This window comes from Schistocerca nitens, chromosome 2 (assembly GCF_023898315.1).
Source record: "Schistocerca nitens isolate TAMUIC-IGC-003100 chromosome 2, iqSchNite1.1, whole genome shotgun sequence".
In the NCBI taxonomy this organism is placed as follows: Eukaryota; Metazoa; Arthropoda; class Insecta; order Orthoptera; family Acrididae; genus Schistocerca; species Schistocerca nitens.
This window is the reverse complement of record NC_064615.1, coordinates 428688253-428713685: the sequence shown is the minus strand read 5'-3', so window position 1 is coordinate 428713685 and position 25433 is coordinate 428688253. Positions and strand designations below refer to the sequence as shown.

The 25433-nt window shown below is 40.6% G+C and overlaps 1 protein-coding gene across 1 annotated transcript in view; it reads left to right on the top strand.

Annotated features, from left to right (window-relative positions):
• The first annotated feature begins 668 nt into the window (after positions 1 to 668).
• Positions 669 to 25433, top strand: part of LOC126235067 (uncharacterized) — a 145161-nt gene continuing 120396 nt past the window's right edge. The window contains exon 1 of the mRNA XM_049943801.1: positions 669 to 759. Within this exon, the coding sequence (XP_049799758.1) occupies positions 669 to 759 (91 nt within the window). The remainder of the gene's footprint in view (positions 760 to 25433) is intronic.

The following is a 25433-nucleotide window of genomic DNA, read 5'->3' as shown; positions in this document are numbered from 1 at the left end:
CCATTGGGCATGTTTTGGACTGGATGAAGCGTCGTCTCACGCGGTCTGCACGTCCAGCACGAACGCTGGTCCAACTGAGGCGCCGGGTGGAAATGGCATGGCAAGCCGTTCCACAGGACTACATCCAGCATCTCTACGATCGTCTCCATGGGAGAATAGCAGCCTGCATTGCTGCGAAAGGTGGATATACACTGTACTAGTGCCGACATTGTGCATGCTCTGTTGCCTGTGTCTATGTGCCTGTGGTTCTGTCAGTGTGATCATGTGATGTATCTGACCCCAGGAATGTGTCAATAAAGTTTCCCCTTCCTGGGACAATGAATTCACAGTGTTCTTATTTCAATTTCCAGGAGTGTAGCTAGTCAGCCAGCAGTCCGTAGTACAAGAGACGATAATTATGCCTGACATTACTGATCCTTTCTATATACTAGTATTTAATTGAGATTTTTCTTATAATTAACTCAAGTGCTGTACTGAAATAATACAATGGGCAACCGTCAGAAGAAGGTCGTTCGTTCCATGTCAGAGCACATTTTCTGTAGAGTGGATAATTAGTTTTATGACTGGCGTCACCGCTCGGTGTGACTTGGCTGTTGGCTAGCGTAACGCTGCTGGCGGCGTTGGGGCGCCGTAAATTAATTGGAAGCGTGGTGGCATTTAATTGCCGGATGTACTGGGTGGCCAGGCCGCTACCTGCCTCGGCGCCGGGGCGTGCAGAAACACCGGGCCCGCGGGCGGAGCAGCAGCAATTACAGGAGTGTGCGCGGGACTTCTGAGTCTCCACGAGGGCTAAGGAGTTGCTTCACTCGGCCGACAGATGTTATGGAACTTACCTCAGCTGTCTACAATGCCATCGTCGACTCGCTACAAGAGAACTTACAAGCGACCTGCCGAGTGCTACATTTTCAACATCATTATAATGGGAAGTATCTACATAAATGAAAATGTAAATGCTCGTTTGCTGAAGATAGTGTATCTCCGAAAGTTCTTCACCGATTGCGTTGCATTCGAATACGAGCGTGCATTTATAAATCTACTGCAGTGTCGTATCAGCAGTGTACAGCAACCGATAACATCACAGATGTGTAACACGTTCGCGTGCAGCAAATGCTGAAAATGGTTTATAGAATATTCTCTATTTATAATTGCTTCCGTATTTAATATTTACATCTTGTAGCATATAAATGCGTAAGTTTTGTTATATATATAAAATCAAAATCTTCAACCACCGCCGGCCGGTGTGGCCGAGCGGTTCTAGGCGCTTCAGTCCAGAACCGCGCGACTGCTACGGTTGCAGGTTCGAATCCTGCCTCGGGCATGGATGTGTGTGATGTCCTTAGGTTAGTTAGGTTTAAGTAGTTCTAAGTTCTACGGGACTGATGACCTCAGATGTTAAGCCCCATAGCGCTCAGAGCCATTTGAACCATTTTTCTTCAACCACCGACAGTTCATTACCGATTCCTACGTCTGTACAAATAAAATCATAGATGTTCATCATTTCTTTAAAATCTGTACAGTCAGTGGTTTAAAACTTTGTCACGAAGTTCTATTCGCCTGCGAGCGTGCTTTTTTTTTTTTTTTTTTTTGCGTCGCTTGGAGCATGATACGACATATAAACAACAGATAAAGGGAGCAAATTGGCATAGAGAGCGAGAGAGAGAAGATGGCCCAAGAAAAGAGCAGGAGGAGGGGGGGGGGAGATAAAGAGGGAATGAGCAAAGTGAGGGTGACCAGGAGGTCGATAGGCAGGGGGGTGGGGTGGGGGAGAGAAGGGGATTCGGATGTACATCCAATTCCCATAACCATTAAAAGCGTTGTGCTTTCTCTTTCAGTTCCTTTCCGTTTAACCAGGCTGAGTCTCAGAAACCCGTGGCGAGGTACAGCTCGTTATGAATAAAATACCATAACCAGTCGCACTTTTCTTTTTCTGTTAAAACTTCCGTGTCGTTCTGTGTTCTCCCAAGATGCCTGACATAAACCACTGGGTAATTGTTTTGGGCACCGATACCACTCGTGGTTTTTAAAATATAAAGCAAGCTGCAACTGGTGCTGGCATTTTATTCAAAGTCAGTATTACAGTTGCAGAACGTGCTTCAACATGCTCCATATGCTGGACAAGAAAAGATGTACGTCATCCCATGTTGCTTTAACTCTATGCGAGAATTCATGCATCGCAGTATCTGACAAGTTGTGGTGTACCTGACTCTCAGCATCCAATGACCAGAGGAACATTCAAACATTCTCTGCATGGAAGTAGGTCAGGAGGGTAGGACAACCTGCGGTCGTGCGTCCAGGCAGACGCAAATCGCTGGTCATAACGAGAAACACTAACGCTGATGAATGTCGTGTTTTGGGCAAACAGCTGTGCAATCACAGGTTAACTGGATGTAATATTATGATTCGAATAGTGGGCAAAAAAAGTTAAGAAATGTAGGAAACATAGAAGCAAACAAAAAAATTATTAGTTACAAAGCTACGTTAGTAAGAAGACTATTCAAAGTAATAGTAAAAATTCCTACTAATTAGCCGGCCGGGGTGGCCGTGCGGTTCTAGGCGCTACAGTCTCACACAGCAGGACCGCTACGGTCGCAGGTTCGAATCCTGCCTCGGGCATGGATGTGTGTGATGTCCTTAAGTTAGTTAGGTTTAAGTAGTTTAAGTTCTATGGGACTGAGGACCTCAGAAGTTCAGTCCCATATTGCTCAGAGCCAGCCAATTTCCACTAATTAAGCATGCTTACAAAAGACGAGCCACATAGGAAAGCAGTCTAGATAAAAAGTTGAAAGCGGAACAAGAAAATACATTTGGCAGTGATTCCTAGGAACAGTAGGCCTATATGAAAACCAGAAATTGTAATGATTAATAAGAAACCAAACTGTTACGTCAGAAATACACCACCCAACAGGTTTACTCTATTGAAGCCAACACATATAACAGGACATCATTACGAGAGGGTTAATGATGAGCTACGTGTTCACGTAAAAAAGTTGAAGAGTCGTACAGCGTAGAATCGGCAAAAAAAAGAAAAAAGAAAAAGAAAACAGTGTACAGCAACCGATAAAATCACAGATATGTAACACGTTCACGTGCAGCAAATGCTGAAAATGGTTTATAGAATACTCTCTATGTATGCTTTAGTATTTAATATTTACATCTTGTAGCATACATACTTCTGAGGACGGGTATGGCTTTGAGTGTATGAGATTAACAACGTTAACAATGAGAGCATTCTACGCAGTTACTTACAGGAAACTCGTACGAAATTATTAGTCTCAACATGATTAGTATGAGCTCCATCTTTGTGATAGTGATTTATTGGGAATAACACGAAATATTTCAGAAGGACGTGTGATATCACTGTCCCTCTACTGTTAATTAACGTAGATATTATAATTATATTTTTCCCTGAGACATTGAAGTCTCTCCTTTATCTGCGATAATGATTGTAGCAGAAGAATTGAATCAAAATTTGGGCTGCAGCCGGGACTCGTACCCTGGTCTTCTTGCTTGTTAAGGAGAAATGCTAACCACTACACAACCACAGCACTATAACTAACAAATTTGTGTTGGAGGGGGCCCTCAGGTTGGATAGTTCGTGCAGCAATGTTAACCGCAATGCTGTGATGGTGAAATGGTTATCAAGAAGGACCGGGTTCGAGTCCCGGCAGCAGCACAAATTTTAATTCATTTCTTCTGCTTCAATCAGTATCGTAGAAAGGAAAACATTTTCACCTTCTCTTCCGTCATGAGCACCTATTTATAAATAGTATATGAACAATGCTCTGTCTCAATCGTAGTGCCTGAACAACATGACATGAATTTAGACATAAGCTTCCTTTCCAGTTTCCTCTCTCTCTCTGTGGCTGACTTCCAACCCCTCCTACCACCACCCACGCCCACCCTCACAGCACCGTCTCTCCACCAAAAGTAGATACTCAGCCAGCCGTGCAAACCATCGACCCAATTAACTGTGGCATCCACTCCACTCGTTTCCTGTATTTGCCTTCTGTGGCCCTTCTCACTTAATTACGCATTATTAAATAAATTATCTCTGGAGCTCTCTGTCTCAACAAATTAGTGCTCTCGACTGCCAAGTACACACTGGGTTTGCGGGCGCAGAGACTAAGCCATAATTAAATCTGGAGTAAGCACACTCTGGAAACTGCTTTCCTGGCGGCTGTGTAGCCGAAAGATGAGTGCCGTGAATTTGTAATTCGTGCGCAGAGTATAACGTGCCATTTTCAGACTTGGTTTCGTCCAAGTACTTTACGTTTGGTTGCAAGGGGTGATTATGTGGTACAATAACACTTAAATTATTACATGTTGAGAAGAATATTAATATAGAGCAAGATCTGAGAAAATTCTGAATTACATTGAAACGGATGCTATTACAAATGGTTAGTCTAGTTGGACGTTCACACTTTGCGCCTCTAGTTGCTTTTAAGTAGTTAGGAATTTGCCCTAATGGAGCTTTAATTGCTTAGTAATACTCCATAAGTATCAAAGACCAAATTTTCTCCTAGTGGGAAGGGGCATCATGTCATTTCTCGCTGCATTGCTAAAGGTAAAACAGTAATTCTGATGAGAAACCGTCAAGTGGTAACATCATAATCATCAGCCATTTGTCGTCGTTGCTGAATACAGGCTTCTGCTAGACTTTTCCATCTATTACCCTCTTTTTCACTGATACGTGTCCATTGAGTTGTTGTGTCTTCCAGCAAGGAACTTGCTTGGTCGAGTCACCATCTAGCCGCCTGGCTCTATGGCCTGTCCATCTACATTTCGTTTTCATTGCAGTCATAATTGTATGTCACAGGGAGAAATCAAGAATCAAGGCCAGCGTTACACATGACTCTGCAAAAATTGTCTACAAACCAAGTATTGATACCAGGAGGTCCACATCGCACTGTCGAATCCGTATAAAGTGAATTTTGAGTGACCGACAGGTAGTTTAAAAAGGTTGTACTGCAAGACGGGTCAGTGCGTGTAAGCAAGTCCTGCAGAATTTTGTATCTAAGCTATACAGGAAACTGCGTCAGCGGTAACAGCTTCAAATAGTGAAAATTTTCTGTGAAGTACTGTGCTATAAACGTCCAAGGGAGGACACACTTAGTGGCGCGGGTAGTCTCGTGGTCTGAGGCGCCTTCTCACGGCCTGCGCGGCTCCTCCCGTCGGAGGTTCGAGTCCTTCCTCGGGCACGGGAGTACGTGTCGTCCGTAGCGTAAGGCAGTTCAAGTTATATCAAGTAGTGCGTAAGCTTATGGACCGATGACTTCAGCACTTTGGTCCCATAAGACCTTACCATAAATTTCCAAATTTTCCAGAACACATTTTGAGGATTATATTTTTTGTTGTTGGAATTGAGTTTAGGTACCCATCCCTATTTACCACCGCGACAGTGCCAATTTTTCTCATTCACAGGCTCTCTGGAATGTTCCAAGTGCGCAACTAGTCGTCTACGAGTATTTGTATACCTGAATTAGTATACATGAATTAAACATTACAGTCGTGTATACTTCAGATCTGGACGCAGGTCACGCTAACAGTCTAAAGTTCATCCAAACAATTACTAGGACGTTGATTAAGGGCGATCCAGACAGTAAGTATTGAAAGGTCTCTGTGTACTGTGTCGCTATACACGTACTTAAATTACCTAACTGTTCACATGGAAACCCTCTATTACATTTACATTGAATATATTTTATCATCCTAGATTTGCATCCTTCTCATTTCCGTCTGTGTGAAAGTGCATGTGAATGTACGAGGGTTGGAACTTTAATTGTGGCAACTATTTATTTATAGCTCGTACAAAATAGATACGTGTTTCAAAGTTTTACTGACCTTCGAAGTAGTCACGATAATTGTGTTCTAAGCCGTTGTCAGCGATGTGGAAGTCGTAGGAAACTCTTAGCAGTGCCAGATGTGTTGACAGTTCCCCACGGCGCGGTCTGTTGCCCGACGAATTTGTAGCATTTCTGAAACGCATGCCGTGAAGTGTTTCCTTCAGTTTAGAAATCAAGTTGATCTTACGAGAGCTCAAGTCAGGCGAGTGCAGTAGGTGGTATAGCACTAAGCAGCCCCATCAGTCAAACAAATCAGTAACAGCTTGAACTGTACGTGCTTGAGCATTTCCTGCAAAATGATGATCAGGTCCTGCAGAAAATATCATCACTTCTGTCTCTATGCTGTTCATTTTTGGAACGCAACCTACGACCACACACACACACACACACACACACACACACACACACACACACACACACACACACACACACAATAAGTAAAAATAAATAGGTAAACAAATCAAAAGTAGAAATAAAAGTAGTAATTGAATAAATAAAAGTCACGCCCATTCACCTACACACACACACACACACACACAACAAAATGGGAGATACGAGCCACAAAAATTCAAAACTCCCTCACAGAAAATATTGAGCTGTTCAGCTGTCTGCCATATTGTTTCTGTAGTTTGCAAACACTGAGAGTGAAAGTTACGTAGTGCAGGACCTCGCAGTGAAGATAGTGGGGAAACCAGAAAAAGTAGGTGACAGGTATTGCAGACTCACACACGTATACAGATACGCGTATACACATACGCACACACAATCTTCCACATAGTATTAGATAATGGTGCGCATAACCATATCATACTCAGTCGTAAAATGTCAAAGTAAATAACTGTTCTACATTAAGTTTGATATGGCTGTAGATGACAAATTGTTAAACAAAGCAACTGCATTAAATAACATCAGCCCGGAACCGCGCTGCTGCTACGGTCGCAGGTTCGAATCCTGCCTCGGGCATGGATGTGTGTGATGTCCTTAGGTTAGTTAGGTTTAAGTAGTTCTAAATCTAGGGGATCTCTGATGTTAAGTCCCATAGTGTTTACAGCCATTTGAACCATTTGAAATAACATAAAATCCAGGAAATAAACAGAATGTTACAACAGGGTATTATACATAAGACTTCGTCTATTATTCAAGTATGTATATACTGTGTTAAAAACTGAAAATTATGTGTGTACACGTATTAGAAAGAATTTCTTTTGTTCTATAGGAAGGTAATAAAAAACTCACTAATGAGTCTGTAACTTCAGAGAAACAAGTCTGCGAAATAAAAATAAAAACAAATTTTTGCTCAAGGCGGACCCTTTCCAAAAACAAATCTCGAATATTAAGATTGAAATTAATACTTCTTCATCAGTTTACCTTCCATTAGAAAAGTGGGTGAACTCAGCGACTATTATGTAATTTATAAATGATAGATCGCAGCAATCAGTCGTCCTTTTTCCTTTTTTGCTGGTTTTATTACGCAAATCTGGATTTCGGCTAGTGCCTAGCCATTATCAGTGCACTATTTTTTTCATCTCGATGCATGTCTGCCCCGATAGCTTGGACGAGTTTTGAGGATCACGTGTCAGCTGAGTCAGTGCCACCTTGTTGGAGGACGAGCAGGGGAATGTTTTCAAGGAAAATACTATTCTTTTCTTTACAGAAGAAGTCTTTTTATTTCGTCATGAAGAAGAACTTTACGCAAGGGAATGATTTAAAGGAAAACAAGTGTCTTTTCTTTACCGAAGAAGTATTTTATTTCATCGTGAAGAAATAAAAAAGAGTAAAAAAAAAAAAGATAGCTGAGTGGTCAGCGTGGCGGTCTGTCACGCCAAGTGGCCCGGGTTCGATTCCCGGCTGTGTCGGAGATTTTCTCCGCTCAGGGACCGGGTGTTGTGTTGTCCTGATTATCATTTCATCATCACCAGTGGAAGGCAACGGGAAACCACCACTGGAATCACTTCCCTAGACGCTCATGCGGTGGACCTGTCTGACGAGGCTTCCCCCATGACAAGACCTGCCGTAAGGCAGAACATAAAGTTTTTTCATGTTAGAACTGTGACTGCGGTCCGAACAACAGGGAACTAACATGCATCGAGATTAAAAAATAGTGCATTGATAATGGCTAGGCACTAGCAGAAATCTGGATTTGCGTAATAAAACCTGCAAAAAAAGGTCGACGGATTGCTGCGCTGTATCATTTAGACTTCTTCTTCTGTCAGTGAGTATAAGAGGTGCGCTTTTTAATCCCACTTTGCTTGAAAAGATTTTAACAGTGCCAACATCAGAAATAATTTTCTGGAGTAAACATCGAAGATCTTATTGTACGTTTTTTAATTGATGGTCAGTTCCTGCTGATGCATGATTCAATTTTATAGTGTTGTTTTCATTCTAAGGTTTCATTTCCCAAGGTGCGAGCTTCACCAACATGTATCTAAAACACTTTCCTTTTTGGACTTGACGATTTGCCAGAAATGGTTCTTAAAATTGTGTTATTAATGCCATACTTGACAGTCTAAAAGACTGAGATTAGTTCATGCAACTATATTTATCGTTCGTAGCATCTACTGTACTATCAATGATCTTACCCTTCACGTCTTTCAAAAATGGTATTGATCTCTTTGCACGTTCTTCTTTTTGTTATTTTCTGTACTTTTTCTCCTGTTCCTTTTGTAAGTGTGGCACCCACCTACTCATTTATTTCAGTGTTATTTCATTTGAAGTGACAAATTTTCCACAACCCTTCTGATATTTTTCTTTTGTACCATAAACCATATTTAAATTTGTAGACCCCGTTTTTCAGTTTGTCATATGCCAGGCACAATTCTTTTCTTGATTACTTAGTTCTAGTGCAAATATTTTGATATTCTGTTTTATTTTGTAACCGTTATCCTTTCCGATAGCAGTCTTCCTTTATCTCCTGTCTGATATTGATATACCTATATTCCTTTCCACGCTAGCCCTTTTACATTATTGGCTGCTAACACTGCCTTTATTTTTGAGTCATCAGTCTTATGACTGGTTTGATGCGGCCTGCCATGGATTACTGTGCCAACGTCTTCATCTCAGAGTAGCACTTGGAACCCACGTCTTCAATTATTTGCTGGATTTATTCCAATCTCTGTCTTCTTCTACAGCTTTTGCCCTTTACAGCTGCCTCTAGTACCATGGAAGTCATTCTCTGCTGTCTTAGCAGATGTCCCTTCTCCTTGTCAGTGTTTTCCACATATTCCTTTCCGATTCTGCGCAGAACCTCTTCATTCCGTAACTTATCAGTCCACCTTATTTTAAACATTCATTTGAAGCACCAAATCTGAAATGCTTCAGTTTTCTTCTACTCTGGATTTCCTGCAGTCGATGTTTCACTACCACACAATGCTGTTCAACAAACGTAAATTCTCAAAAATTTCTTCCTAAAATTAAGGCCTATGTTTGATACTAGAAGATTTCTCTTGACCAGAAATGCCTTTTTTGGGATTGCTAGCCTGTTTTCGATGTCCTTCCGGCTCCGTCCATCGTTGTTTATTTTTCTGCCTAGGTAGCAGAATTCCTTAACTTCATCTACTTCGTGACCATCAATCGTGATGTTAAGTTTCTCACTGTTCTCATTGCTGCTACTTCTCATTACATTCGTCTTTCTTCGATTTACTCTCAGTCCATTTTCTGTGCTTATCAGACTGTTCATCCCATTCAGCCGATCATGTAATTATTCTTCACTTTCACTCAGGATAGCAATGTCATCAGTGAATCGTATCATTGATATCCTTTCACCTTGAATTTTAATTCCACTCCAGAACCTCTCTATTATTTTCGTCATTGGTTCTTCGATGTACAGATTGAACAATAGTGGGGAAAGACTGCATCCCTATCTTACATTCTTTTTAATCCAAGCACTTGGTCCTTGGTCGTCAATTCTTATTATTCCCTCTTGGCTCTTGTACATATTGTATATTACCCGTCTGTCCCCATTGTTTACCCCTAGTTTTCTTCGAATTTCGAACATCTTGCACCATTTTGCATTGTCGAAAGCTTTTTCCATGTCAACAAATCCTATGAACGTCTCTTGATTTTTCTTCAGTCCATTATCAGCCGAAACGGCAGAATTGACTCTCTGGTGCCTTTATCTTGCCTGAAGCGTCATCTACTACATCCTCGCTTTTCTTTTACATTCTTCTGTATATTATTCTCGTCAGTATCTGGGACGCATGAGCAGTTAAGCTGATTGTGCAATAATTCTCGCACTTGTCAGCTCTTGCAGTCCCCGGAATTGTGTGGGTGATATTTTTCAGAAAGTCAGATGGTATGTCACCAGACTCATAACGTTTGCATACCAACGTGAATAGTCGTTTTGTTGCCACTTCACCCAATGATTTTATAAATTCTGATGGAATGTTATTTATTTTTCTGCCTCATTTGATTTAAAGTCCTCCAAAGCTCTCTTAAATTCTGATTCTAATATGGATCACCTATCTCTTCTGAAACGACTCCTGTTTCTTCTTCGATCACATCAGACAACCCTACCACCCTTATAGAGGCCTTCAGTGTATACTTTCCACCTGTTAACTGTCTCCTCTGTATTTAAGAGTGGAATTTCCGTTGCACTCTTAAAGTTACCACGCCTGCCTTGAATTTCACCAAAGGTTGTTTTGGCTTTCCTATATGCTGAGTCATTCTTTACGGAAATCATTAATTTCTCAATTTCTTCACATTTTTCATGCTGACATTTCATCTTACCTTCCCCGCACTTCCTGTTTATTATATTCCTCAGTGACTTGTATATCTGTACTTTCTGAATGTCCCTGAACATTTTTATATTTCCTTCTTTCATCGATCAGCTAAAGTATTTCTTCTGTTAGCCATGGTTTCTTTGCAGTTACCTTCTTCGTAACGACGATTTTCTTTCCAGCTTTTGTAATAGTCCTCTTTAAAGATGTCCATTCCTCTTCAGTTATACTGCCTATTGAGCTATTCCTTATTGTTGTATCTATAGTCTTCGAGAACTCCAAGCGTATCTCGTTACTCATTAATTCGTCTGTTCAAATGGTTCAAATGGCTCTGAGCACTATGGGACTTAACATCTATGGTCATCAGTCCCCTTAATTCGTCTGTATCCCACTTCTTTGCGTATTGATTCTTCCTGACTAATATCATAAATTTCAGCATACTCTTCATCACTACTACACTGTGATCTCAGTCTATATCTGTTCCTGAGTACGCCTTACAATCTAGTATCTGATTTCGGAATCTCTGTCTGACCATTATGTAATCTAACTGAAATCTTTCCGTATCATTCGGCGTTTTCCAAGTATACCTCCTCCTCTTGTGATTCTTGAACAGAGTATTCGCTGTTACTTGCTGAAATTTATTACAGAACTCAATTAGCCTGTCTCTTCTCTCATTTCTTGTCCCAACCCCATATTCTCCTGTAACCTTTTCTTCCACTCCTTACCCTAAAATTGCAATCCAGCCTCCATGACTATTAAATTTTCGACTTCCTTTACGTACTGTATTACACTTTCGATATCCTCATATACTTTCTCTCTCTCTTCATCTTCAGCAGTGAAATGGAAAGAAGACAAGGATTTCCAGTCAGACATTTATTAAAGGAACTGGTGATGTTACCTGTACCTTCACAGTACATATATTCGTTAATGAAATTATTAATAACCCATCCCAATTCAAAAATAATAGTAAAAAATAGAAATAAATACATAGCTATAACACTAGAAGAAAGGATCATCTTCAGTATGTTGGATTAACTCTGGCTTTGGCAAAGAAGGCGGTGATTTACGCTGCCACAAAAGTCTTTGGTCATTTACGAAATTGTATTAAAAGTCTGACAGACAGACAGCCAACATTCAAGAACAAATTAAAAGAATTTCTGAATGACAACTGCTTCTGCTCAAGATATGACTTTTTAGATATGAAGTAGTAATTGTAAAAAATCAATAATTAATTATATCGTGTAAAGAAACCTTATGTTAAACGACACGTTGCACACCATTACGAAATGAATTCAAGATCTATGGAACAAGCTTTAATGTAAACTGGGCAGGTGGTGATGCATGAGACCAGTTTGCTTCCACCACATGCTCTGCTGTGGCATCGTAATCTTTCCGACCCATGAGTCCTATCCAGCCCTCTCCTGCCAAGTGTCACAGTCTCTCATGGCCAGGTTTCCACGTGAAATTCCTCTGGCTGCAGCCTCAGTAATCACATTTTTAAGCAAGTTATACTTAATTGGTACTACTTTAGGATTCCGTACTACCATCGATAAAAACGGAATCCTTGTACACTGAAGAGCCAAAGAAACTAATATCGTGTAGACCTCCCGCGAGCACGCAGAAGTGACGCAACACGACGTGGCGTGAACTCGATTGACGTCTGAAGTAGTGCTGGAGGGAACTGAAACCATGAATCCTGCACGGCTGTCCACAAATCCGTAAGAGTGCGAGAGGATGGACATCTCTTCTGAACAGTGAGATGCTCAATAATGTTCATGTCTGGGGAGTTAGTGGCCAGCGGAAGTGTTTAAATTTGCCGAAGTCAGAGCTAATCCAGAACAGTGAAGATCATCCATTCTTCTAGAGTTATAGCTATGTATTTTATTTCTATATTTTTACTATTATTTTTAAATTGGGATGGGTTATTAATAATTTCATTAACGAATGTATGTACTGTGAAGGTACAGGTATTATCCCCAGTTCCTTTAATAAATGTCTGCAAGATGATCTTGGGTGGGCTTCGGCTATTATTCTAATTACACCCTTTTGTGCTGTGAGTACTTTTTTCTCTTAATGATGGATTGCCCCAGCATATGATGCTATACGGAATGAAAACAGGCACAGTAAGCTAATTTACTTACCATCAAAATTTGCAATAACCCTAATAGCAAAATTAGCTGAACTAGAACAGTTCAGCAGATCATCAATGTGTTTCTTCCAATTCAGTTTTTCGTTAATGCACACACCCAGAAATTTTGAATATTATGTCTTAGCAACAGACATCTGTTCAATGTCGACATTTATCAATGGCGTCATGCTATTTACTGTACAGAACTGTATATACTGCGTTTTCTCAAACTTTCGTGGGAGTCTGTTTGCAGAGAGCCACTTAATAATGTTCTAAAAGACATTCTTGTTTGATCATTACTATACTTGTATCATTGGGGAACAATAAGGAACCCAAGACTTAACTCTCTGTAACACCGTTCTTGATACCTCCCAAGGTAGAGGACTCTGCTGATTTTTACAGACCATCTGTGCTGTTAATTTCAACCTTCTGCATTCTTCCAGTTAAATACGGACTAAACCATATGTGTATTGTCCTACTCATACCACAATACTTAACGTTATCTAGAAAAATTTTATGATTCATACAGACAAATGTCTTTGAGAGATCACAAAAATGTCCCAACTGATGATGTTCGGTTACTCAAAGCATTTAATATTCGATCAGGTAAAGCATATAAAGCATTTTCTGTTGAAAAATCTTTCTAAAAATCAAACTGATATTTTGTTAGTACAAATAAATGAAGCTACTCTTGAATATATTACCTTTCGAACAATTTTGGATAAAGCTGTCAGAAGTGGAAGTTGTTAGCATCAGACCTATTCCACTTTTTATGAAATGGTTTACCAATAGCAAATGCTGTCTGGAAAAAGGCCCAATTTCAGTGAGCTACTACAATCGTGGCTAAGAGTCCGACGTATCTGTTGGGAACATGCTTTCAGTACTCTGTTGAAAATGCCGTCAATTCCACGCGAGCTTTTACTTTTGAGTGAATTTATTATTTTTCTAAATTCAGCAGGAGAGGTGGTTTGAATTTCAGTTTTATCAAATTGCATATGTATTGCCTCTTCCCTACACCACCTTGCATTTTCTAATAACAACTGGGTCCTATTTTCTCTACAGCACGCAAAAAATGATTATTAAAAATATTTTCTACTCCTGACGTTTATTGACAAACATTTCACTGAGTTTGATAGAAATACAGTCTTCCTGTGCTCCCGGTTTTGCCCTGTCTCCTTTTTAACAGTATTCCAAATTGTTTTAATTTTATCTATGGCACAATACACATACTTCTGGACTCTTTAATAACTTTTCTTAATACAGTGCAGTAGGTTTTATAATGTTTGACTGTTTTTGGACCATTACTCCTTCTAGCTAAAAGATATATTTCCCTTTTCTCTTTACAAGATATTTATAAACCTTTAGTAAACCACAGTTTTTAGATGGTTTGTTACAATTATATTTCTCTGTTACCTAAGGGAAACTGTTTTCACATATACTCACAAAGGTATCATGAATTAGGTTAAATTTTAAATTGGCTTCAAGTTTCCTGTACACCTAACCCCAGTCTAACTGTTAACAAGCTTTCCCAAAAAATTGGGGGACCTAAATCCTTAACTGAACGCACTATTTTGGAGAATTGTTTTGGATTACTGTATAGAGCTATGTCATATACAGTAACTAGATGCGCATAGCGATCAGAAATACCATTCTCAACAGGAAAAGTTTTTATTTGATTAAATTTACCTTGGTCAATAAAAACATTATATTCAATGTGCTCCTTTCTAGTACTATTCAAGTAGGAAGATCTTTAACTGATGCCAAACTGAAAGAACCAAATCGTAATCGAAGGTCACTCACGACGATCGCGCCATTATTTCAGCTTAGAACAGCTATTGTTACATTTAATTTCCTGTAATTTTGCATAGAACGAGTGCACTTTTTTACCATTTCTAATTTTTCCGCAATTTTGCTTTCACACAAACGGCTTATTTTAATTTTATGTCAATTAACTTGACGTATTTTCCTACAATAACTTGAATTCCCCCCCCCCCCCCCGCCTCACCTCGTTGTTACAAAAGACATGCGACTTGCTTCTATAACATACACAGCACGAGTGCAGTGTTTTCCACCATCTTCGATTTTTTCGATCAGCTTTACCGTAAACGTGGGTAGAGGGAGAAGCCGGTTGTAGAGCTACCAGAAATGACAATCAGCATCCGACACTGGAAGTAGCGTCTCCCGTCTGGCACTAAATGACTTTGACAGTTTTGTTTTCAAATTGTACATCCAGTGATTGTGGGACTTCATTTACATGCAACTGTGCTGGCAAAGAAAATTTGATGGAAGTATTGGGCATCATAGGACGTCATACCCCACGCACTGGGAGTCAGTTAGCGAGGCAACCGACAATTGTTACGGAATGGCTCATGTGAAAAGTCGCTAATATAGATGCCAGGGACTCTTAGTAATACGGAATTCTGCTCTTCACATTTACAGGATTATCATAATCAATGGCGTAAACGCGTACCGTGGAAAAAACACGATACGACAAGCAAAAAAGCCTAATAAACATACATGCATACCTGAAGAGCTAAGAACACTTGGTCATCTTCGCTAATGTGAAACATATCTCTCCTACTAAACACAAGTGCTCATAGAGCTTAAAGTATGCACTTTACGGCCCATCCTTGGTAGACAGTTTTTTCTTGTTTTAGTTTTGTTACACACCGTATATCGCTTGAATAACTGCGTATCGCTCGCCGTGGTACACTCTGTTGCTTCGCATAAGCAAAGATTATTTAAAGTCTCTGCGTTCAGCGGCAGCTGTATACATGGCCCCTAGTTTCTTCTTTCAGGGATAAGGGCGTACGATTTCAGTAAATTAATGATTGAGCTGAAATACTGTATAATCGCCATTTTTAATTATACTTAATTGTGTTTCATTTTCTCTCATACCTCCTATGGTCTTCATTGTGATTTGATAAATGCTTCAACTGCAAACCAAGTACATAATAAAACGAAACATCTACAGCCGTCGTTTTGATGTCGTTTTACTGTACTGAAACACAAGTATGTCAATGTATGTTGTTACACTACGCAAAACAGTTTTTCCGTTTGTGGGAGGAAGCAATGGCTATTTTATATTTTCTGTATATGTTTCAGATGACTTTTTTTAAATGGCTTCAGAGCCGAGACTGCGCAATAATCAATGAGAAACAAACGGATACTTCATTCCTCCCAATGAAAGACAGTGTGGCAGAATCTCATCAATTAGACGATTTATGGTTATTGCATACCGTATTGCTACTAAAATATTACCACTGGTACCACTGTACTTGAATTAAAAGCTTACACCTGGCGATGGCTGTTAGTGTGACTCATATGATTCAAGCGAACCTACATTCCTCGCATGGTGCTACTACATACACATGTATTTCAATGTTGGAGAATCTTCTGTCACGCTAGAATCGCGTTTCTCCTTTAACTTTCTTTATTTTCAATTAGCTTGATACTATAATTAATATTTTTGTACCATAAACAGGGCCACCCGGTGATGAACTTCTGTATCCTTTTCTTCTGCTGATTATTAATTATTTATTGTAAGTTAATCTGCACGCGTGAAACACAGAGGTGCCATAATTTTGGTGCACTTATCACCTCCAAATTTACATGCTACCCGATCTGTTAAACCCTGTTGATGAAATGATTTATTTTTCGACAAAATCGTGATTATGTTTCTGTTTGGACTGCCTCTGACGGCTGCCTTCAGATCCATGCAGCACACATCTTCAGGTGCCGGGAAACACATGCATCTGAGGATGGTTCTTTGAGACAGTGGCTACCGAAAACGTAATTACGATTGTTTTGTAAAATGAAAGTGATTTTGACCATTATAGCAATCGCTGTTGTTTCCATAAGATAAAACTTGCTAACTTCATAAACTACTGTTTACTCTTATACGCACCCTGAACTCACAACAGAAATTGTGTCATTTACAGGGTAAGATATACAAACAATCGAAAGTAAATAGATCAGGCAGTATGACAAGAAGCGTCATATCAAGTTGTTTCCATACAGACTGGCGGACTGTTCATCGTCAACTAGGTGGGCGCTGGCTCGCCGACACCACAGTCATCAGTCATGATGGCTGAAGAGTCTGGGTGGTGCAAATAAAGTGTTAAGAGAGTCTTCACCGTTGGTGTGCAACAGGTAGTCTTGCGTTATGAGTTGACAACGATGATGGCACACAGTGTCATCAACGTTTGCCACATGACAACAGCCGTGCCTGCTGGAGCTGGACATGCCTGTCGGAAAATATGTTCGTCTTCTTTTCCAAAGGTGTGTGATGATCGTCCAGACTCTGTCCATCACGTACGTCTTACTCCCTCTAACCGTTCTCCAAAGGCGAATGGCACGATCAGAGTGCTGCGCAATAAGGCTGAACAATCACCCAGAATAACGTAACACGACGAACGCGTTGTCTATGAACCGTAGTTCCTTTAGCAATGTTATCCTCGATCTTATGCTATGTGGTGGAGAATAGTTCTGATGTTACTATCATAGCTCATTCTTTTGCGTTCCATTCGCAAAAGTCAAGCGGGAAGAACAACTGTCAATAAATCCTCCACAAAGGCTGGAATTTTTCAGATGTTATCGTCGTTCTCATTTCGTGAGGACTATATATCTTCCCGCAGTCTGTTGGTTAGTATGCCTCAAGAGTAGAGGTAGGCGTACCTAAACGCAAGCACATTTATATATCTATGGAGGTGCTAGACTAGGCCGGCCGCTGTGGCTGAGCGGCAATAGGTGCTTCAGTCCGGAACCGCGCTGCTCCAATGGTCACACGCGCGAATCCTGCCTCGCGCGTGGATGTGTGTGATGTCCTCAGATTAGTTACTTTCAAGTAGTTCTAAGTCTAGGGGGTCTGATGACCTCAATGTTAAGTCTCATAGTGCTCAGAGCCATTTGAACCATTTGCTAGACTAGGCTACGGTTCCAGAAAAAGGGGATACAGCGTTCTCAGTTCATGCATGGGCAAGAGTATGGAAGATCTGGCCTTGTACCTTTAGACAACATAACTTTGCTATGTTTAGTACTGCTAGCGTTTGAAAGCAAGCTCAAAATGCAGCCGTTTCATTTACAGAGGACATCCAGCTCTATTGTATGACTAACATGGAGGGGTGCATCGTATTATTCGGACAACAGCACAGCAACAACAGGTGAGATGAAGAAATGTATTGTTAAGCATAAGTCTGAGGCAACATTTCAACCGAACTTTCTCTAATTGGAGGACTGCTCGTGTTATTACATGATCGTCAATCCTGACACCGCCTTGTTTATGAGGTAGGATGAAGACTGAAGTACTAGTAAGAAAGTATCCACGAGGGTAATCGCCATGAGCCTGCTGCCTTTACAAAACAGCGTGTCCTCTTGAGAGCATAAGAGTGCACTGAAAATGACGGACGACCTTTTTAAAATTTTTGGCGATTTATAAAAATTGCTCGTAACTCACGATAATGTTTTGTTAACAGTTAAAAATGTATTACAAAACTATAATAATTTGTTAACTAGTGAAAAAATAATAACTGGTATATACACGGACGGAAAATAATCGTAACACAAGGAGGAGTTGTTTGGCGCAAGCAAAACTTGGTAGGCGTGTTTCTACTCCTAGAGTGGCGCTAGTAGCTCCACTATGAGGATGCAAGTTTACTTTAAACACATTCTGCAATGGTCGTGAGCGTTAATTAACTTTGAGATTGGACGTGGTGAATTTATGGTAGTCAAGAATGCCTTTAAGGCGACAAAGAGTCAGTATTAACACTTCACTCAGTTTGAACACGGTCTTGTAATAGGGCTACAAGAAGCTGGATGTTCCTTCTGCGATGTTGCAGGAAGACGTCGTGTGAATCTACATCTACATCTACATCTACATACGTACTCCGCAGTCCACCATACGGTGCGTGGTGGAGGGTACCTCGTACCACAACTAGCATCTTCTTTCCCTGTTCCACTTCCAAACAGAAAGAGGGAAAAATAACTGACCATATGCCTCTGTACGAGCCCTAATCTCCCTTATCTTATCTTTGTGGTCTTTCCGCGAAATATAAGTTGGCGGCAGTAAAATTGTACTGCAGTCAGCCTCAAATGCTGGTTCTCTCAATTTCCTCAGTTGCGATTCACGAAGAGGCGCTTCAGTCTGGAACTACGCGACCGCTACGGTCGCAGGTTCGAATCCTGCCTCGGGCATGGATGTGTGTGATGTCTTTAGGTTAGTTAGGTTTAAGTAGTTCTAAGTTCTAGGGGACTGATGACCTCAGATGTTAAGTCCCATAGTGCTCAGAGCCATTAGAACGATTTTTTTAACCATTTCCGTAACACTCGCGTGATGATCAAACCTACCAGTAACAAATCTAGCAGCCCGTCTCTGAATTGCTTCTATATCCTCCCTCAATTCGACCTGATAGGGATCCCAAACGCTCGAGCAGTACTCAAGAATAGGTCGTATTAGTGTTTTATAAGCGGTCTCCTTTACAGATCAACCACATCTTCCGAAAAATTCTACCAATGAACCGAAGACGACTATCCGCCTTACCCACAACTGCCATTACATGCTTGTCCCACTTCATATCGCTCTGCAATGTTACGCCCAAATATTTAATCGACGTGACTGTGTCAAGCGCTACACTACTAATGGAGTATTCAAACATTACGGGGTTCTTTTTAATATTCATCTTCATTAATTTACATTTATCTATATTTAGAGTTAGCTGCCATTCTTTACGCCAATCACAAATCCTGTCCAAGTCATCTTGTATGCTCCTACATTCGCTCAACGACGACACCTTCCCGTACACCACAGCATCATCAGCAAACAGCCGCACATTGCTATCCACCCTATCCAAAAGATCATTTATATAGATAGAAAACAACAGCGGACCTACCACACTTCCCTGGGGCACTCCAGATGATACCCTCACCTCCGATGAACACTCACCATCGAGGACAACGCACTGGGTTCTATTACTTAAGAAGTCTTCGAGGCACTCACATATTTGGGAACCAATCCCATAGGGCGCTGATGACCTCGATGTTGAGCGCCCATAAACCCCAACACACACACACCAATCCCATATGCTCGTACCTTAGTTAGGAGTCTGCAGTGGGGCACCGAGTCAAACGCTTTTCTGAAGTCAAGGAATATGGCATCCGTCTGCTACCCTTCATCAATGGTTCGCAAGACATCATGTGAAAAAAGGGCGAGTTGCGTTTCGCAGGAGCGATGCTTTCTAAAGCCGTGCTGATGCATGGACATCAACTTCTCTGTCTCAAGGAAATTCATTATATTCGAATGTAGACATGATTGCCGGCAGCGGTGGTCACGGGTATGTACGGTCGCCAGAGGACCCAGCTCCAGGCGGCAACGTGGCACCACCAGGAGGGAGGACCATCGCGTTCAGCGTATGGCTCTGGCGCACCGTACTGCATCTGCAGCGGCAATTTGAGCGGTAGTTGGCAACACAGTGACATGAAGAACTGTTACAAATCGGTTATTTCTAGGACAGCTTCTGGCCAGACGCCCTGTGGCATGCATTCCACTAACCCCAAACCACTACCACTTCCGGCTTCAGTGGTACAAGCGAGAGCTCATTGGAAGGCGCGGTGGAGATGTGTTTTCTGAAGAGAGATGGTTCTGTCTGGGTGCATGTGATGTTAGTGTGTCGGTCAAAAGGAGGCCAGTTGAGGGCCTGCAACAAACCTATCTGGGTGCTAGACACACTGGATCTACGCCAGGAGTTATGGTCTGGGGTGCGATTCTGTATGACAGCAGAAGCACACTCGTGGTTATCCCGCACACCCTGATTACAAATACGTGCCTCAGTCTGCGTATTCGACCTGTTGTGCTGCCATTTATGAACAGCATTCTACGGAGTGTTTTCCAACAGGATAACCCTCGTCCACATTCTCCTGTTGTAACCCAAAATGCTCAACAGAGTGTCGACATGTTGCCTTGGCCTACTCGATCACCAGGTCTGTCTCAGTCGAGCGCATACGGAACATCATCGGACGACGGCTGGAGTGTCATCCACAAATAGCATCAACCGTCCCTATATTGACCGACCAACTGCAATAGGTAATGAGCTCCATCCCAGAAACTGACATCTGGAACCTGTACAACAAAATGGATGCACGTTTTCTTGCTTCCAGTCAACATTACGACGGTTACACAGGTTATTAATGCACCAGCATTTCTCATTTACAATGATAAACGTATTCCCGAAAATCCATATTTTTTGGTGTTGCGATTTTTTTCCGTCAGTGTAGAAATAAATAACAAAATAAAACCGTTTAGTAGTGACAGTAAACATTTACAATTGCTTCTCACGCGAATCATCTGTAGTAGCCCACATGTCTGTATGAATGAAATTACTTGAAATGACAACTTCTCTAATCTCTTGTAATATTAATCTACCTTCCTGGGCGTGCTATGCAATCAGACGTCAATGCCGTATGAGTAAACGGCGCGTCAGAAAGGTAGTGACGACATGGAAGGCTGCAATTAGATGGGTCACTTGGTAGCAGCCAGGCAACCATAGCAGCCGGCTCGTGTTTCGCAGCGTAGCGGAATGCGCCTGCGGACATAGCAGCTGGTTATGTGTCTCTTGATACCGGCGCGGCATGAGCGTCGGGCTGGCTGGGGGAAGAAGAGGGGGAGGGGGGGGGTGTTGCGCCCTGTCTAGTGTTACGGTCTCGACGCTCATTAGACGCAGCGTAGGCGGCAGGCTGGCATGTCAGGATATGCGACTCTATTAGTCTGGCCTTCCCTGCCAGGGTTAATTTGCTACAGGTGATACGCGAACCTGACACGCGTTCACATTCCTTCTGCGTAGTTGCACATAATTTTTAGTGTAACTGCTTCTACCCCAGCGTTATTAATTTACCTTATTGCTTTCCGAGAAACACAAGTGACCTACTTCTGCAATATACGTACTTACTCAGTGCGTTGGAGTACAAACATGTAGCATCATGCAACACAGTAGGTTTAAAGAAATTAAACAAGTCAGGAAGACGTAACATTTCACCTTGTTCCTGTTCTAATACGGTCATTATTCAGTTTCTGACCTTTCCATACTTATTATAGAATAAAATTGTCCTATGAAATAAATTTGTATTATTACAACACTTCATGGTATTATTACTTCATGGTATTAGTCATTTCAGTTTGACTGTAACCATATTTTGGACGAAAATAATTAATATAGGGGTTCCGAATGACTTTTCTTATTCTTCGTACAACACAGGAATATATTTGCTCTTGCTATTAAATTTGGCTGTCAAGAATTATATCAAAAGGGTAATTATGTTAATTTTGTGTGGCTTCCAGGGTATCTCTTACAATATTACTGCTTATCATTAATTTTTTCTTGGCTTTAACTATCACAAATCTAGGATAGAACCAAGGTACAAATGACTCTTCTGAATTTATTAGCATAAACAGTTTTTTCAACAAGTTTTTTCTGAATATAAAATACTCTCTGTTTGATTCCTCGACCATTACGAAACTTGTGAATAGAGAATATAATGTGAAACACTTGAGTAATAGTATTACTACCTCCTGTTACTACCAGAATCTTAGATTTCTTCAGATGCAGGAGGAAAAGACCTGTCTAGTTTCAGAAAGTAAGACAAATGTTGAGGGAGATCATGAAAGACTGTTACTGGTCCCAAATAGATTAAAAAACAGTCTCGACCGCAAAAACATTTATTTGGGTGGTAACCGGTTTCGTTCAGTTTTTGACCATCCTCAAATCCTCATACCATCAAGGTAGGAGTTGCGGTGAACGGAGTGGGTGTTGTAACTCCATGAACGAGCAGTTGACGTACGTGGAATTACAACACCTGTTCCATACACTGCCGCCACCTGCTATCATATTATGAGGATCTAAGCATGGAAAGACACTGATACAAACGGGTTACCACCGAAAATATTCTTTGTTAATCCATTTTCAAAATACTTTCAGCCAGACTGCTGTTTCTCCATGAAAAACATTCTTAAAAATTACTGTTACTGCTTCGTTCGAAGAACTAATTAATTTCATCACTAAAAGGGCGATAGATGAAGAAGCCGCAGATATTGTAATATTATTTCTTCATATAAACATCTCTGTGCTCAACAGACGATACATTATACTAAAAGTACAGAATTTCCTTAAGTGTTTACATCTAGCTGTTGTCACAACATTGGCGTAAACAATAGATGCAGATTTATTAGCACCTGTCTATTGAAAAATGCGACTATATTACATTTTCTCCATCGTTACTCTATATTCATAGGTCCAACTGAATTGACATGTTACTGAAATTGGATGGGGGGTTTGAAATTCTGAGAATTTGTGCGGATTTGGACCTGATGAATAATCAAAATTAACCAGTATCGGAGGGGCGTGGGAGACTAATAACAAGAGCACAGAAAAATTTGGAATCCTGAGTACCGTTATAGGACGTACTTTTGTCAGTTCAAACAAATTGCACAAAGCATTACAGACTTGATATAAAACTACACTGTTCTGAAATTCCGTACTCTGTAACATACTACCGCCAATGGTCTTAGATGTAATGACCGTCATACGTTCCTAGGTGTTTGATGTAAATTTCTGTTAATATACTATCCAATTTGTGACACGTCTCTACCTCACTTAACCCTAATGAAGGCATCGGCGACTAGTCAGTAATAATAACGGAAAAAATAAATTGTTGCAATGACGTGTTATGATTTCATACGGAATGAACAAGTTTACAAGGAGGTTAAAGCAGCTGACAAGTGTTCCACGGACATGTACACTTCGCGAATGCCACAACCATGAGGCATGTATTCTTCAGATAGATGTCACTAACATAAAGTCCCCTTGAGATACGCGCTTAGAAGTGTCTGAAGTGACGGTGTCGGTGGTTTTCCTTACCTTTCTTGACATAGGTTATATGCAATAATCATTCGTTCAGAGAAAATCTTTTTTTTTTATAATGCAGTTTTCAAGCATTCTATATTCTCCGAGGAGTTTGTCTGTGAATTACAGTAGGCTGTCAAAAGCAACCAAGCGTTTTTAAATAATCCTATTTTCCCCTAGGATGATTAATAAAAATATCAGAAACTCTAAACAATACTCGACATCTCGCTTTTCAAAAACCTGACAGCTGACCGTTAAATAGAACTGTTCTCTGGGAAACAGTAGGAAAATATTTTATGCAGCGCAATTAATTTGTCATAATATACATTGCAACGATTTCAGAGGACAATTATTTCTTTAAACTAAAAGTACTATTTGCAGACTCGGAAAGCAGTCTGAAAATGTCACTAATTCATGTGATTCAATTTCTTCTGTGCGTTACTTCACTTATTTTTCCTATAGTATAACCAAGAATTATACATTACAGGTTTCAGCGCATTTCATTAAACATTTTTGTGTTATTAAATGTGATGACTTGGAGATAAGCTGTTAATAAACGTATTCAGTATTAAAAAACAGCGAGTATTCACTAATATTGACAAGGTTTTCTTTCTGTTACTGCATGTGTTACCACGAATATGAAACACGGAGAAGCAGTTGTACTAACCAATCCCAATAGAGTTTATTATTTTTAATGTAGTACAACAAACGATCAGTGTAACTAGATTATTTCGGAAAATGATATATCTGCTCTCGAGATAGTAATGAGAAGGACAAACGTTTTGACGAAACAGAGCTCCGATAGCAATAGGCCTAAAATATTTATTTTTGAGGTATACTCTCACCCGTTATAAACACAACAGAAGGTTATTTCGTAAATCGTATTTAATTTATGACGTATACAACCACATATTTGATATGGTGAGTTCTGCAATAGTTGCCAATACAGCACATATGAGACAGTGTTAAAAACTCTCGGCAGTACGTCAATAGTCATAAATCCTTTTCCTTAGCCAAAGTTACGTGAAGTATGCACATCAGTTTCCACTATTCGCACCGACGGGACGTTAAACCCTAATTTCTCTTCCTTCTTCCATTCATCCATACCTGGAATAACTTTACCGACCTCTGCCAAAACCTTCGATTTCATCCCTGTCATTACAGTATACCTACAAGACAGATAAAAATATTGAAACGGAAGCACATATGACTGCTTTCCCTCTATGGCGACAATGCGATATATGCAGTCTGTGTGCAAATTGCTGCCTACTGTACAACTTATACAAGCAGCTATGGAACATTAGACTAGTCTGGCAGGAAATTGATCACGGGTTACCTGCCTGTGACATCCAGTATCAAATGCTTAGTCAGTCCATAGCATTATCCATGTTCTTATACTGCAGGGTAATGCGTCACACAGTGGCGTGCAAAGAATGTATTACTTAAGTTTCACGACCTTAGACGATATGGCACGTCGCAAAAAATGGAAACAAACTTGTAGCACCTGGTACTCATAGACGAAGAAAGAAATCAGTTTCATAGTGATCTGTGACCGAAGAGAAAAGCCGCTTTCTTGTCAAAGAACCAAATTATATTCCTCATCCAAAAGAAAATGTTTTATAGGATGCCGCAGTCGTTATTTTGTGACACTTTCATAGACAGAGAGAAGTTGCAGTGAAAGGACATTCTTCAACGCCGGTTGCTGTCATCAGTTACGTTAATGATATAAGAGCTTCTCTTTTTTCTGGTGTTAATACTAGAAGGCCTTGAACTTCCGAAGTTGCTGACTCAACCGTAGGGAAATTTTTCCGTGCCTAGAACACTGTCTTATGTACAGGAACATTGCAACTTAGAGAAG